The 16,687-nt window shown below is 41.2% G+C and overlaps 1 protein-coding gene across 9 annotated transcripts in view; it reads right to left on the bottom strand.

Moving 5' to 3' along the window:
* Positions 1-16,687, bottom strand: part of LOC138755727 (1-phosphatidylinositol 4,5-bisphosphate phosphodiesterase gamma-1-like) — a 288,265-nt gene that overhangs the window by 109,422 nt on the left and 162,156 nt on the right. For all 9 annotated transcript variants that reach the window (XM_069922211.1, XM_069922215.1, XM_069922206.1 and 6 more), the window contains exon 6: positions 3,921-4,001. In XM_069922211.1, coding sequence (XP_069778312.1) covers positions 3,921-4,001 — 81 coding nt within the window. The remainder of the gene's footprint in view (positions 1-3,920; positions 4,002-16,687) is intronic.

Raw genomic sequence — 16,687 nt, 5'->3', positions numbered from 1 at the left:
AATCTTAGTTTTGAAATTAAATTTGACAAACCATCAGCTGCGATTTTCAGAAATGTCTGCAGGGAGAAAGATTTCATAACTTCATTTCAAAAAGGTTTGGCTTTTACACAATGAATTGTGGAGCCCCAAAAGTGGGAAAAGGTGTGTTCTGGAGACTGCATAATCAAGTCACAAAAAACTACTGGGCTATGTTTGTGGAGCTGCCTTCCTGAAGAAGGTGGCATTTGAGGAGGGGAAAAGTTGAGGCTTGCAGGAGTGGAAAGTGATCTCACTCATCCGTAATCCTACTTAAATAAAATATTAAATCTTCTTTGGAAGGGAAAGATGTCGAGGGTCTCATTAGAAAGATTAACTTGGAAATTTGAACTGGGAGGTTAAAAAAAAATTGTAAAGTGGCACAAATGAGATTTTGCTCTTTTATTTGAAGAAGGAATATATACAGTTGGATTAAGATAGAGATGGATAAAATAGGAAAGACAATACCTGAAGATTTTTGATATAAATGCATTAATAACTGGAAATCAGAAGACTCCGCTGTTGAAGCATTTGTTAAATGTTGAAAGTAAATGTTGAAATAGGAATGAGGAATTATGTGAAACTTAGAAGGCCATTGATCCAAAATAGACATTCCATTTACACGCATTTTGTTTTCCAAAGGAATTAGGAAAATAGTGGACTGTTTTGAAGGGGGAAATTTAATGTCATTTTTTCAATTGAAAAATAAATATGGATACAATATTTTGTTATCAAATAAAGGCATATTTAGGAGATAAATTGGGCCCAACAATGTTATTCCCTGAAAGGAGTGAAATAGAAATTTTGAGTTGTAATAGATCTAATAAGAAGTTTATTTTAGCTATGTATATATTGTTGCAAAATGGAATATGAAAACAAGGTATTCATAAAACTAGATAGAAATGGGAAACAGATTTAAATCTGTTGGGGAGAAAATCTGGTTGGAAGCATGACAAATACAATCATGTCAGATATAGATTATTTACATCAATTATATCTTATCCCACAGAAACTAAATAGACTGAAATCAGATATATCAGATAAATGTTTTAGGTATAATCAAGAGATAAATACTTTTTAACTCCACATGGGCATTTCCAAAATTGAGATAATTCTGGACAGAATTCGGAGCATTTTTAGAACGCGTTACTGAAGTCAAATTTCCTCAAGATCCAATGTTTCTTCTTAAATTAGGTAATATATTAGGGATAAAACCAAAAATGAAACTTCATATGTTTCAAAAGAAATTTATGAAAATTGCATTAGCGGGTGCAAGAAAATGCATAGCAGTGACATGGAAATCAGATTTGTATTTGGGAATGGACAGATGGCATGCTGAAATATACAGTTGCACACCCTTTGAGAAGATTACATATAATTTAAGATAGAAATATGATACTTCTTTAAAAAAAAAATTAGTGCCCTTATTTACATATTGTAGTTATTAGTTTATGAAAAGTATCCCCTGAACCTCAGAAAACCTTATCAACTCCTTGGAACCAATCTATGATTAATAATGTAAAGGCAAAAGTTGACTAAATATATTGAAATTTTAGTAACCAAGTGTGTTTCTTTTTTCCTTATTTCTTCTTTTTTTTCTTTTTCCATCTTTCTTTTTGTTTTTCTGATCTTTGGGGTTATTATTTTGGGGAAAAGGGTTGGAGGGATTCAGGGGGTATATAATAATATGTATTATTGATTTGAGATATATGATGGATATTTTTCTGTATTTGGACATTAATGCATGTATGGAAGTTTAAATAAAATATTCAAAAAAAAGATTAAATCATTCTGAACTCTATCAGCCAATCCCCACATGGATTACAGGTTAGGTTCCTCGACATCAATAGAAATTGGAGGCCAAGAATTTCCCTTCAGTCCCAAGAGTCAATATCCTTTCTGGCATTGGTTGCTACCAAATATAATTTTCTCACGATCCCTTGCATCTGTGGTAGAGGAGGGTGATAGGCGTGTATAGTACTGCAAGAGGGACAACTTGAGTCTCAACAGGGTCAAGGCAAAAGAGATAATTATGTACTTCATGAGGATGAAGGACCATTCTCTACTATATTTCAATAAGACTAGAGAAAGCGGGAAGCACAAAGTTCCTTGCCGTCCATTTAAATGATGACTTATCCTGAATCATTAGTCAGGAAGGTTTAGCAGTAGCTATGCTTCCTAACGTGGTTGAGAGAGCAAAGTTACAAGTCACTATCCTAAGAGCATTCTACAGGTGCACAATAGAGAGTGTCCTGGATGCATCATAGTGTGGCATTATAACTGCAAAGCATCAAATTGGAGGAGAGTATGGAGGGTGATTAAAACTGATGAGAAGATCAGTAGGGTTTCCCTTCCCTCTAACAGTAACATCTACAGTAGTGGTCTCCAAAGTAGATAATATCAACCCCCAGAGGTTGATGGGATCATCTGGGGGTCAATAAACACCAGGAGGTCGATAAATGCCAAGAGGTTTGGGGGTGGGGGGGGGTTGATAACATGGGGGAAGTGAGGTTGATTTAAAATAGTGCCTCCACACCAGCACGTTAATGGCTTACCTGCCATTAACCTTCATCCGCCACTGTCATGCCTCTCCCCTCTCATCGTGCATGCACCAGGCGGCCGTGCATGGCCTGTGGATCCCAGGATGCTGAATTTAATAGGTATGTGCCCTTTTTGCCCTTTAATTTATCCACCATTTGGGGGATGAAGGGCCTATGCCCCCAAATGGAGGACAAATTAATGTCTGGCATGAGGTGGCACCGAATGGTGGACAGAGGGCTCAAAAGCTAGACTGTCTGGCCTAAAACTGGACATGTGGCTACCTTATTCAGAGCCCCCCCCCCCTTCCAGCCCTCCCCCTGGCCACCCCTCCCCCTTCCAGCCCTCCCTAGTCCAGAAACATCTCCCCACCTCCCAGCCCCGTCCAGCACTAGGATTCCATGCCTGGGAGTTCCTGAAGAACTACATAGTCCCTGAATGGGTCAAAGGTCTAAAAGTTTGGGGATCCCTGATCTACAGGGAGCTGTACTTCAAAAGGGCCCAAAGAATCATCCAGCCTCCAGTATCTTTGGGATACTACCTAAAACACACAAATGCCAGGCTGGGAAACAGCTTCTTTATGCAGGCAATGAGACGGTTGAAAAATCTTAGAAACCTACAAATTATTTTTATAGATATTTATTTTGGCTTGCTATGTATATATGTTGTTTTTGCACGGTGTACTGTGTGCCTGTATGTGTGCACTTTGGTCCAGAGGTATGCTGTTTCATTGGGTTGTATATGCACAGGTACAATCAGATGACAATAAACTTGCCCTTGAACTTGATGTTAACAACTTGATGTCTGAGATGCTAACAAGGAATATTCATGCCAAACAACCAGGAAAGATGAAACCCAAATGTTTAATTATCTTCTGAATATTTAAATACAAATTTGCAGAAGGATTATGTGATTCATTTTGAAAATCATCACATTGAAATAAAACTTACTTTAAAGTTTCCATGTGACCGTATGTGGCCTTCCCTAGTCTTGTAACCACCAAATTAAATGGTTTGATTTAAAATTGCAACTCCCTTCAAAAATTAATAAAATAATGGACTAAGACCAGTATGAATAACGGAAAAGTGGCTTACCCTCTATGTAGCGTAAAATAAAGCAGAGATTGTAAACAGTAGAATGAATATTAGATCTTTAATCATGGAGGGAACTAAACAATTGTACTATAAACAATGATAGAAAATAATAGTCTGAATATATAATGTAATGGAATACTTGAATATATAATTACTTAGGAAAATATCCTGCAAGCAATACAGGTATAGTTTATGTCATTTCTAAATGTGTACATATTCATTGACTTGTACATTGGTTTTGCAGTTGGCCGACCTTTCCAAGTAAATACTCACCAATTTCTGTGCATCGAACATCAGGTTTCTATAGAATTGATAGAAGTGACCAAAGCTCATATCTGCCCTTGTATCCAGTTCCTGTCAGGAGGATGAGCAAAGCACAGGTAACTATGAATCCACAGCTTGCCTTATTCAACAATGGAGGCACCTTTGTGCATTAAGATTATTGGAAAAAAGCTACAAATAAATGTGCTCGCCTTGTCAGAAATTTTCCTGCAGTCCAAATACAAATTGCCCCTGATAGAGAATGGGTAATATAAAGTTAGGATAAAAATGTATCTTAAAGGGGGTAAAATTGTGAGGTTTAGTTGTTAGATCACATTTCACAAACAAACATCTCAAGTGCCATGCCTGGATAGACTTCATGTCTCCAGTGCTTTGCTGAGAAAATGGGAGAGTGCTTGTGAGAGTTTGTAGGTGTTAACGGATCAGCGTGTTGGTACAGTGCCCAGGTTCAAGAACTGAAAATCTTTTGCCATTAAGACTAGTGCCAAAAGTTTAAATCGCGGGTTGAAGGTTGCTGTTCTAAGATGGGTCATGTGGTTTTGAAAACAGAGAAAACATTCATTCTTTGGGATAGAGATTGAGAGGTTCAGCAATAGTTGCAGACCTGCTGTAAGACCCCATTTCAAGACAGGTTTTGAGTTCTGAGTTCAGCTTATTTGAAATCTCTGAGGTCAACTGTAGAGGCTGTAGCTAGTTAATGTGTTTCTCCTGAAATAGGGGAAAAAGAACTCTTTGTGGTAGGTGTTAGGTCTGCTTTGTTCATGAATGAGTGAGTCAGACACCAGACTGAGTCAAAATCAAGGTTCTTTATTACCGGATTGTAACACTTGCAACTAACAGTGTTAGTTGGAGAAGGCGCATTCTGCCGTTATCAGCAAGTGGTGTTTTTTTTATACCTCAGGATACGTACTTCGTAAATTATCATACCATGACATTGTCCAATGAATAAGCTGTTGCTATCCTTCTCTGTTAGTCTGCTGCACATCATTCTTGTTAGTGCCAAGCTTATCTTGAGTGTCCAAGGTCACATCTGCATTCTGTTACTCCTTAGTACTGGGTGACTCCTTCTCCGGTCCCATCTCATGATGTTTTTACCTTACAAAGGTCACATCTGCATTCTGTTACTCCTTAGTACTGGGTGACTCCTTCTCCGGTCCCATCTCATGATGTTTTTACCTTACATAGGTAACCTGGAAGAAAAGGTTATCTTTTCAAAAAATCCAGGGGGGGGGGGGAAAGTTTCTTCGGCGAGACATTTCAGTGGCCGATTGAAGGAGATCAGCTTGTGTGTGTCCAACAAACAACGAATATCTCTCTGAAACCAACAAAGACCTTCCTGAGTGGTAACAACTTAAGTTAAAGCACCAAAACCTGGTGAAGATAATAAATCCATTGATCCTGATGGGATGCATCCCAGGTTTCTGAGGGAAATGGCGGGAGTTATAGTTGATGCGCTGGTAGTCATTTACCAAAATTCTCTGGACTCTAGGCAGGTCCCGGCAGATTAGAAGACAGCAAATGTCATGCCACATTTTAAAGAGCGATGTAGTCTGTAGTCAGAGACGAGTAAATATCATCCAGTTAGCTTAACGTCTGTAGTCGGGAATATGCTTGAAGTTCTCGTTAAGGATGAAATAGTGAGACATTTAGAACGAAGGGGTTCCATCAGGCAGACACAGTATGGATTCATAAAGGGCGGGTCTTGTTTGATAAACTTGCTGGAGTTCTTTGAGGATATAATGGGTGTGGTAGATAGAGGGGAACAGCTTGATGCTGTATATTTGGATTTCCTGAAGACATTTGATAAGGTGCTGCACAATAGAATTATCAATAAGATACAATGATGGAGTTGTGGGAAGTATATTGGCATGGATTGAACGCAGAGAGTCTGGTCAAATTGGTGTTTTTCTGATTGTGAAATGGTGGTAAATGGGGTTCCACAGGGGTCGGTGCTGGGCCCGCAGCTGTTGAGTATTTACATTCATGATTTGGAAGAGGGGACTGAGTGTAGTGTAGCCAAGTTTGCAGATGATACTAAATTGAGTGAAAAACAAATTGTACAGAAGATGTGGAGAGGTGCAGAAGGATATAGTTAAGTTGGGTGAGTGAGAAAGGACTGGCAGATGGAGTACAATGCTATTAAATGGGAAGTCATCCACTTTGATAGGAAAAATAAAAGAGCAGATTATTATTTAAATGGTGAAAAACTGCAGCATGGTGCAGAAGGACTTGGGAGTGCTTGTACATGAATTGCAAAAAGTTGGGTTGCAGGTAAATTGTCTGGGATTATACTCACTCAAATTCAGAAGAATTGTTTTCACTGGTAGGTGAGACCAGAACTAGGGGACATGGCCTCTAGATTCAGGGGAGTAGATTTAAGATGGAGAGGAGGAAAAACTGTTTTTCCCAGAAAGTAGTGAATCTGTGGAATTCTCTACCCAGGGAAGCAGTTGCGGCTACTTCATTAAACATATTTAAGGTTCATTAGATAGATTTTTACATTAAAACATGGAATTAAGGGATATGGGGAAAAGGCAGGTAGGTGGAATTGAGTCAATGATCAGATCAGCCATGATTGTATTGAATGGCAGAGCAGGCTCGACGAGCTGGATGGCCGACTCCTGCTCCTCTTTCTTATGTTCTTATGTTTAATTCTGTGCACAGTATGGATACTACCTAATACCAGTGAACTTGCAGAAGTGAAAAGTGATCGATGGGACAGTGAAAAAGAAACATTACATACATGTGCACAAAGAATTAGAAGGGGATTAAGTTCGGTTGTTAATAGTAATAAGTTAAATATTGATCTTATTTTAATATATTAAGAAAATAAAATCATTTTATTTATCAACAAGGTAGAGAGGGTGCAGAGAAGATTTACTAAAATGTTGCCTGGATTTCAGAATCTAGATTACAAAAAAAGATTGAGTAGATTAGGTCTTTATTCATTGGAGTGTAGAAGGTTGAGGGCGGGGGGGGGGGGGGTGGGGATTTGATAGAGGTATTTTAAATTATGAGGGGGATAGATAGAGTAGATGTGAATAGGCTCTTCCCCTTGAGGGAAGGTGAGATTCAAACAAGAGGTCACAATTAAGAGTTAGAGGGCAAAAGTTTAAAAGAAATGTGAGAGGGAACTTCTTCACTCAGTGGTGGCTGAGTGAAATGACCTTTCGGAAGAGGTGGTCGCAGCAAAGTCAATTTTGTCATTTAAGGAAAGGTTGATAGGTATATGGATGAGAGGGGATTGGAGGGTTATGGGCAGAAACCAAGTAGGTGGGACTAGAGGAGATCACTTAAATAGGTACGGACTAGAGGGGTCGATATGGCCTGTTTCCGTACTGTAATTGTTATATGGTTATAAGTAGCCATTGTCTTGGTGAATTTCTGTTGCTGCTGGATGTTGAGACTTTTGGGCTCATAACATCTCTTCCTGGATCCTTTCATTTTACTAAATCTAGAGATAAGATCTTAAAAATATTTTTTTCCAATCCCTGACATGATACACCAAATGCTTTTGTGTATCAGTGTAACATTACAATCGATATTACTGATTCCCATGCAATTATATTTCTACACGATATTCCCTGAGTCTCAACTTCACTAAATTTGCAGAGATCCAGAGAATTTGAGCTCTGTTCGCACGTGTTTCCAATAACCTTCAGATTCTTTCAACACTAGTCCTTCTGCTTGCTGTGACTTTTTGAAATCAAGAATGATTGATGTCAAACTCTCTTCCTTATTTATTTAGTGTCTGAAATGCTGGATGTAGGAGGTAATTTGGCATCAACCAAGACACTATTTATGAAATAGCTAACTCAGTAAAACCCTTGGCATCCAGCACTTAAGGGGATTGGTAGATGCCGGATAAGTATATTTTCCAGTTGTTTGAGATTTACTCTTACATTGCCTAACAAATACACCTGCATTAAGAATAAACAATTTAAAAGACAAAAATACTATATAGTGAACAAACTTCACTTGCATGAATTTACAAGCCTTAAAGCATTTTACTTTTTATCAGTCACATTCTTTGAAAACGTTTAACCGTCGCTGTATCTCCCTTCCAACCGAAAGATAAACAACAATATTATAGATAATGAACCCCATATCCCTCCCCCAAGTTTACAGATAAAGCTTCTGACCAGGTAACTCTTACTAAGCAGGGATAAGGAGAAAAAAAACTGACTTTAAGAGAGTCACTCCCGTGACAAAAGGCATCAACCAGCTCTTAATCCTGGGCTGTTTCACACAACTTTATTCAAACAATTGCTATGAGCAAAGCTCAACCAAGGCAATCCACTGGCTGAATACTTGCTCCCAAAGTTTTTAGTGTTACCTTACAGGACAATTACATTTTACAATTTTAAACTTACGTATTTTTAACTATTATCTTATTCTTAAGTTAATTTATTTTACTCGATTTTTTTTTTAAAGACTGTTGCTTGAGACTGCTGGTTGCTTGAACTCTGGATCCCAAAGGTTTACTGTACTTTGTTTCCAACTACCCCAAGCTGGTATTCTGTAACCCCAAATCTTGCTGCAAAAACAATTAGAATTCACAGAATGCAGGACAAAGCAACCCTCTTGAATCAAACTCCATCCATTGCCCTGCACACTCATTCCCTCTACCCTCAACACTCAGAGGCTGTAGTGTATATCATGTACAAAATGAACAGCAGTTACTCACCTTGGCTCCTCCAATCATTCTTGCCAAACCTCATACCATGTTCCTTGAACTCTGATGAGATACCTTCACCATCAAGAGTTCAGCAGGATCCATCTGACCCAGTCACACCAAGGTGTGATTTTATGTGGTATGCAGAAAAGGAAGTGCTTGTTTTTTTCACCTCCAGCACCTTTAAATATTCTAATACCTTTCAAGTAGAGTCTTCAACAACAACAATTTATATTTATATTTTGAATTGAATCTTTGATGATACTAAACATACTAAGCTACTTCACAAGTTTATTGGATAAAATTTGGCACAGCAGCAGAAGGAGGGCTATCAGGCATGTGAGAAAAATGTGATCAGGTGACAGGGTATCTTAAAGGAGGTCAAAGAGATATGTTGGAGATGTATACAGGAGATTGCAATGTTTGTGGTCTTGCCTACTTGAGCCAATATGCACCAGAATGATGAATGAATAGACCTTGTCTCAATTTAGTATTCAGTCAGGACAACTTTAAATTATTCAAGTTTCTAGTAAGTAGAAGAGTGATGCTTGCCAGGAATAGAACAGAATAGAAAATCAATAAACTTCCGAAGCTTAAAATCTGAAATAAGAACAAAGCATGCTGGAAACACGCAGCAGGTCAGGTTGCATTGGTGGAAAGAAATGTAATGTTTCGGGTTGTGACCCCCTTCATGGTATTACGAGCTCCCATTTCATTTAGTGTCAGTATCAATTTAAGGGCTAGTAAAGGCTACAACCATTCACAGCTTTGGAGAGACTGGGTGGTACAGCTGTACCAAATTCACTACTTTGGAGTGGAGAAAGGACATTGGGCACTTTTTTCCAGGAACACAGGTGGTCTTGTGTGTGTAAACTGAAGGAACAGCTCTTTATGACCAGCGGCCATCTTATCAAACATTGAGCAGGAATGACTGTGTGATAATGGAAAATTCACTGTAACCAAAGGAAATGTCACTTTGATTGGACCATACCTGGGTTTTGGAAGCATTGCGGAAGTCACACGCTTTGTTTCCCTTATACTAGGTAAAGGGGAGTTGTGACAACCGTTCGTATGAAAGGACATTTCTCTGGAAGAAATCCAATGAGGATTTGTGAGTTTCCGGACACTCAGTCCCTCAGATCTCCTTCATGATTCCTTCTGAGCATCAGTTTAAAAGTCTATGTTTCGACATAAGATTTCTAAGACTGAAGTTTGGAATGACTTTCCAAATTGTGCCTAAGCTGAAATGGTTTGGATATCCCATACGCACACACGCACATAGGTTGGTTTTGATTTGACTAATGTGTTATATTATTAGTCATTACTAATAAATATAGTGTTTTAAAATAAAAATATAACACTGCCTTGGTGAATTTCCATTGCCGCTGGTCTGTTACATAACAATCGCAACTGGGAAAGAGAGAAAACATGTTGGTTTTAGGGAGCACATAAGGGAGGGGAAGGAAAAGGATGGGAGATATACCCTTTATCTCTGATAGTTTGATATTGGATGACTTAAAATGTCAGGTAAGACCAGATTGAGGTTCTTTTTCCATGTCACATGTTGCTTGCTAATGGTTATGTATGTGGCGTATGTCCAGCAGGCCAGATTAAACAAAAAAAAAACAGAACTGAGTCATCATGGTTACAGGTAGAAGTGGTCAATTCCAATACAAATATCATGAAAGAGTGGGTTAACTAAAGTTGGAGTACTGTAAGGTAAAAACATCATGAGTTGGGACCGGAGAAGGAGTCACCCAGTACTAAGGAGTAACAGGATGCAGGTGTGACCTTGTACGCTCAAGGTAAGTGTGGCAATAACAAGAATGATGTGCAGCAGACTAACAGAGAAGGGTAGCAACAGTTTATTCATTGGACAATGTCATGGTATGATAATTTACTAAGTGCGTGTCCTGGGGTATAAAAAAAACACCACTTGCTGATATCGTTAGAATGCGCCTTCTCCAACTAACACTGTTAGTTGCAAGTGTTACAATCCGGTAATAAAGAACCTTGATTTCGACTCAGTCTGGTGTCTGACTCACTCATTCTTGAACAAAGCAGACCTAACAGTACTCAAAATTGAGACCTGCCGTCTGCCACATGTCCAGGTGGAAGACGAGTATTTTCCTCAAGCTTGCATTGAACTTCATGGTAAGAGAGCAAATGAGACTAGCTCAGAAAGCCAACTTGGTGGGGAAGGAGCAGGTGGGCTAAGGGACTGTTTCCATTCTGTTCAGCTTTGTAACTTTATGACCATCTCCTGAGTGAAGAACTTTACACTCATGTCAGCCCTAGATCACAGCATAATTCCTTGATCTAAGCCCCGCAGCCAGGGAGGATATTCTCATTTCATCCAGTCTGCCTAAATCTGTCAGAATTTTATGTTTCGTTCTCCTAAACTCTATTGAAACTCTCCTTGAGTCAAGTTAATCTCTCCTCATACGCTCTCATGCCATTCCAGACGTCTTTGCTTCATTGGAATGGTGAATTAAAGTGACTGAATTAGTCAAGTTTGAATATAACAAAGGTTTTGGTGAGGGCAACAGCAGAGGAGTCTGATAATGTTATGGCATAAGTTATGATTACCTTAACTAAGAAAGAAATAAAGCAAAGATTTCTGGAATGGCATGAGAGCTGTATGAGGAGAGATTAACTTGAGTCAAGGAGAGTTTGCATTCAATAGAGTTTAGGAGAACAAAACATAAAATTCTGACAGATTTAGGCAGACTGAATGAAATGAGAATATTCTCCCTGGCTGCGGGGCTTAGAACAAGGAATTATGCTGTGATCTCGGGCTGACATGAGCGTAAAGTTCTTCACTAAGGAGACGGTCATAAAGTTACAATGCTGTACAGAATGGAAACAGGCCCTTAGCCCACCTGCTCCTTGCCCACCAAGTTGGCTTTCTGAGCTAGTCTCATTTGCCTGTGTTTGGCTGGTATTTCTTTTAAACCCTTTTCTATGTATCTGTTTTTTTTTTGTCATTGTATATGGCTCTGGCAGAATATTCTCGGCGACACTAGGTATTATTCTATTTAGTAGAATCCTAGCGAAGATTTTGCCTGCAATGGAGAGCAACGTGATTCCCCTGTAGTTTGAGCAGTCTGATTTCACGCCTTTGTTTTTGTACAGGGTGATGATGGTGGCATCACGAAGATCCTGAGGCAGTTTACCTTGGTCCCAACAAAGCTTGAAAAACTCATGCAATTTGGCATGCAGTTTTGCCGCCAGCCTTCCAGACTTCTGGGGGGATTCCATCCATACCTGCTGCTTTGCCACTTTTCAGTTGTTCGATTGCCTTATATGTCTCATCCAGGGTGGGAACCTCATCCAGCTCTAGCCTTAGGGGCTGTTGAGGGAGCTGGAGCAGGGCGGAATCTTGGACTGAGCGGTTGGCACTGAAAAGAGATTGGAAGTGTTCTGACCATCGGTTGAGGATGGAGATCTTGTCGCTGAGGAGGACTTTACCGTCTGAGCTGCGCAGCGGGCTTTGGACTTGGGGTGAGGGGCCGTACACAGCCTTTAGAGCCTCGTAGAAACCCCTGAAGTCGCCAATGTCCGCGCTGAGCTGTGTTCGTTTGGCGAGGCTAGTCCACCACTCATTTTGGATCTCCTGGAGTTTGCGCTGAAGATGGCTGCATGTGCGACGGAAGGCTTGTTTCTTCTCTGGACAGGACGGCTTTGTAAGGTGAGCCTGGTGGGCAGCTCGCTTCTTTGCCAGCAGCTCCTGGATTTCCTGGCTGTTTTCGTCAAACCAGTCCTTGTTTTTCCTGGAGGAGAAGCCCAGTACCTCTTCAGTGGATTGCAGTATGGTAGTCTTCAACTGATCCCAGAGGGTTTCAGGGGACGGGTCCGTGAGGCGGGTTGCAACGTCGAGCTTTGCTTTGAGGTTTGCCTGGAAGTTTCCTCTCGCTTCGTCTGACTGCAGGTTTCCAACATTGAACCTCTTTCTGGGGGCTTTATTGTTCCTGGGCTTTGGCTTGAAGTGAAGGTTGAGCTTGCAGCGAACCAGCCGGTGGTCAGTGTGGCATTCCGCGCTAGGCATGACCCTGGTGTGGAGCACATCTTGTTTGTCACTTTCTCGCACCAGGATGTAGTCCAGGAGGTGCCAGTGTTTGGATCGGGGATGCATCCAGGTGGTCTTAAGGCTGTCCCTCTGCTGAAAAAGGGTGTTTGTAATGACAAGTCGCTGTTCTGCGCGGAGCTCCAACAGGAGGCGCCCATTGTCATTGCACTTGCCGACGCCATGCTTGCCCAGGATTCCTGGCCAGGTTTCTGAGTCTTTGCCGACACGAGCGTTGAAGTCGCCCAGGATGACAACCTTGTCGGCTGTAGGGGTACGTAGGATGAGGTTGCGCAGGTCGGTGTAGAACTTGTTCTTTTCTGCTGGTTCCGCCTGCAGGGTTGGAGCATAGACACTGATGAGGGTGATGTGACGCTTGTTTTGAAGTGGGAGTCGCATGGACATGATTCGGTCCGAGAGGCCTGTCGGAAGGTTTTCGAGTTTGGAGGCAATGAAGCTCTTGACCATGAAGCCTACACCAGATAGGCGTCGTTCATCCGAAGGCTTGCCAGACCAGTAGAGTGTGTAGCCCGCGCCGCGTTCTTGGAGGCTGCCTACATCTGCCAGGCGGACTTCACTGAGAGCGGCTATGTCGATGTCAAGTCTGAGGAGTTCATGTGCAATGAGGGCAGACCGACATTCAGGTCGGTGGCTGTCAGCCTTGTCTAGCATGGTTCTGATGTTCCAGCATGCTAGCTTGAGTTTGTGAGCATCTTTTGAGGGGGAGCGGCTTTCGCGCAAACAGAGGAACCACTGACATGGTCTTTGCCCTCAGACAGCTCCAAGAAAAGTGCAGAGAACAAAACAAAGGACTCTACATCACCTTTGTTGACCTCACCAAAGCCTTCGACACCGTGAGCAGGAAAGGGCTTTGGCAAATACTAGAGCGCATCGGATGTCCCCCAAAGTTCCTCAACATGATTATCCAACTGCACGAAAACCAACAAGGTCGGGTCAGATACAGCAATGAGCTCTCTGAACCCTTCTCCATTAACAATGGCGTGAAGCAAGGCTGTGTTCTCGCACCAACCCTCTTTTCAATCTTCTTCAGCATGATGCTGGACCAAGCCATGAAAGACCCCAACAATGAAGACGCTGTTTACATCCGGTACCACACAGATGGCAGTCTCTTCAATCTGAGGCGCCTGCAAGCTCACACCAAGACACAAGAGAAACTTGTCCGTGAACTACTCTTTGCAGATGATGCCGCTTTAGTTGCCCATTCAGAGCCAGCTCTTCAGCGCTTGACGTCCTGCTTTGCGGAAACTGCCAAAATGTTTGGCCTGGAAGTCAGCCTGAAGAAAACTGAGGTCCTCCATCAGCCAGCTCCCCATCATGACTACCAGCCCCCCCACATCTCCATCGGGCACACAAAACTCAAAACGGTCAACCAGTTTACCTATCTCGGCTGCACCATTTCATCAGATGCAAGGATCGACAATGAGATAGACAACAGACTCGCCAAGGCAAATAGCGCCTTTGGAAGACTACACAAAAGAGTCTGGAAAAACAACCAACTGAAAAACCTCACAAAGATAAGCGTATACAGAGCCGTTGTCATACCCACACTCCTGTTCGGCTCCGAATCATGGGTCCTCTACCGGCACCACCTACGGCTCCTAGAACGCTTCCACCAGCGTTGTCTCCGCTCCATCCTCAACATCCATTGGAGCGCTTACACCCCTAACGTCGAAGTACTCGAGATGGCAGAGGTCGACAGCATCGAGTCCACGCTGCTGAAGATCCAGCTGCGCTGGATGGGTCACGTCTCCAGAATGGAGGACCATCGCCTTCCCAAGATCGTGTTATATGGCGAGCTCTCCACTGGCCACCGTGACAGAGGTGCACCAAAGAAAAGGTACAAGGACTGCCTAAAGAAATCTCTTGGTGCCTGCCACATTGACCACCGCCAGTGGGCTGATAACGCCTCAAACCGTGCATCTTGGCGCCTCACAGTTTGGCGGGCAGCAACCTCCTTTGAAGAAGACCGCAGAGCCCACCTCACTGACAAAAGGCAAAGGTGGAAAAACCCAACACCCAACCCCAACCAACCAATTTTCCCTTGCAACCGCTGCAATCGTGTCTGCCTGTCCCGCATCGGACTTGTCAGCCACAAACGAGCCTGCAGCTGACGTGGACTTTTTACCCCCTCCATAAATCTTCGTCCGCGAAGCCAAGCCAAAGAGATATGGCTCTGGCAGCTTGTTGCAAACACCCACCACCCACTGTGCAAAAAAGTAGTCCTCTTTAAATCTCACCCCTCTCATGTTTAACCTATTGTTTTTGAACCTGTGAAATTCACGACAACAGAAGCAGTTGAGGCTATGTTAAATCATATTTTTAACCAGTACTTCAATACATTTCTAAGCATGGGTATTAAGATATGTAGGGAAAGAGCGAGAGGTGGACACTGAGCCATGATGGTTTTGAATGGTGCCCCCGGCTCAAAAGTCTGAGTGATATAACTCTTGTTCCTATTTTCAATTTCTACATATTAAAAAAGAGTTGGGAGGACAGCAGAATAGGGGAAAAGCTCGGCAGTATAGTATCAACATCTACTCTTGCAACTTTCTCTTTTTAAATTATGTTAAGGCAGTAACACAAAGAACACATCTCATAATCTTGAGTCATTTACAGAGCGACTCCCTTAACATTGCACTGAGGAGGCACAGGAGTTTCTTGGCATAATTGCTATCATTTCAATGCTTTGCCAGCACGCAGCAGCAGACATGGTCATTCTATGCACAACTTTTACTTCCTGCTTGGCCAAATTTATAAAATGGATTTTGTGGTTACTTGACCCTAACAGCATGTAGCAGTAAGGAGAAATGGTCCAGATATCAAGTGTTGCATTTACATTTACAACAAGGAATCAAAAGGCAATTATCAGCAATTATAATAGATGGAGTAATGGGAGATTTGTATTGTTTTCCAGTCCCAAGTTAACTGAATTAATGGATAATATCTTGGCAAATCATAATCACATGACAAACTGATATTACAATAGGATAATTTAAAGAGCATATAATGGAAACCTTTGAATACATCAAACAATTTGTACGTAATAAAACATGAAAATAATTAATGAATGGCATGTTATCTGTGTTAGTAAATTTGATTGTAGAAACAATTTTGACCAAGGATAAATGCATCCTGTTTTTGAATAGTGTTATTAGATTTTTACAATACCTTGGGCAAGTAAAATAAACATTATAAAGTCTTGCAGATACTATGAACATTCAGCTAGATCCTTTCGATGATGAAATGTTCAGTAGACTGGGAAGAAACAAGCTGGAATTTTCATCTCCCACCTTTAGTACCTGTTATCTGATGCAGGTTTAAGACACAGGTTTGTCTATTCATAGCCCAAGTTTTCAAAGGTATAGGGGGGCATGCAACATGCGTGTGAACATAACCTAATTAAAAATGGCATTATTAGTAGGTCGGCATGTATCATTTGATATATAAAGGAGCAATTTTAGAGGGCAATGAAATAAAAGGAGATTGGGACTATTTGGATTGGTATTTCAAATACTCACTCTCTGTACTCTTAAATGTAAGTCAAATGGAGCCACGAGGGTAATGATTTTATTGAAATATGCAACAGTATGAGGAAAGAGAAAGGGTAGATGCTGTAGGGATGCATCCTATGATGAGGAGGTGTGCCTGAACCCGTGTCAGGACAAGGAGAAAAATCTCTTTTCCCATGGGGCTATGAATCTTTTAAATTCTTTCAGAATTCCCTGAGAATTTTGTGTACTGAGTCATGAAGTACTATATAATCTAGGTAGGGTAGATACTTAAATTTAATAGGGAATCAAGGGTAACAAGACCCATCCAGGAAAGTGTTGAGGCTAAAGATCACATCATCCATAATCTTAAAGTGCTCTGGAGAAGGTCAAAGATCAAATTGCTTCATTCTGTTTTTTAAAAATCCTTTTTTGTATAGAGGTGGTTAGGTTCTCAAAGCAGAATGCACTTGCTTGTAGCAAGGAAAATGAAGCTTTGCAAAACTTG

This window comes from Narcine bancroftii, chromosome 2 (assembly GCF_036971445.1).
Source record: "Narcine bancroftii isolate sNarBan1 chromosome 2, sNarBan1.hap1, whole genome shotgun sequence".
In the NCBI taxonomy this organism is placed as follows: Eukaryota; Metazoa; Chordata; class Chondrichthyes; order Torpediniformes; family Narcinidae; genus Narcine; species Narcine bancroftii.
This window is presented reverse-complemented; position numbering and strand designations above follow the sequence as displayed.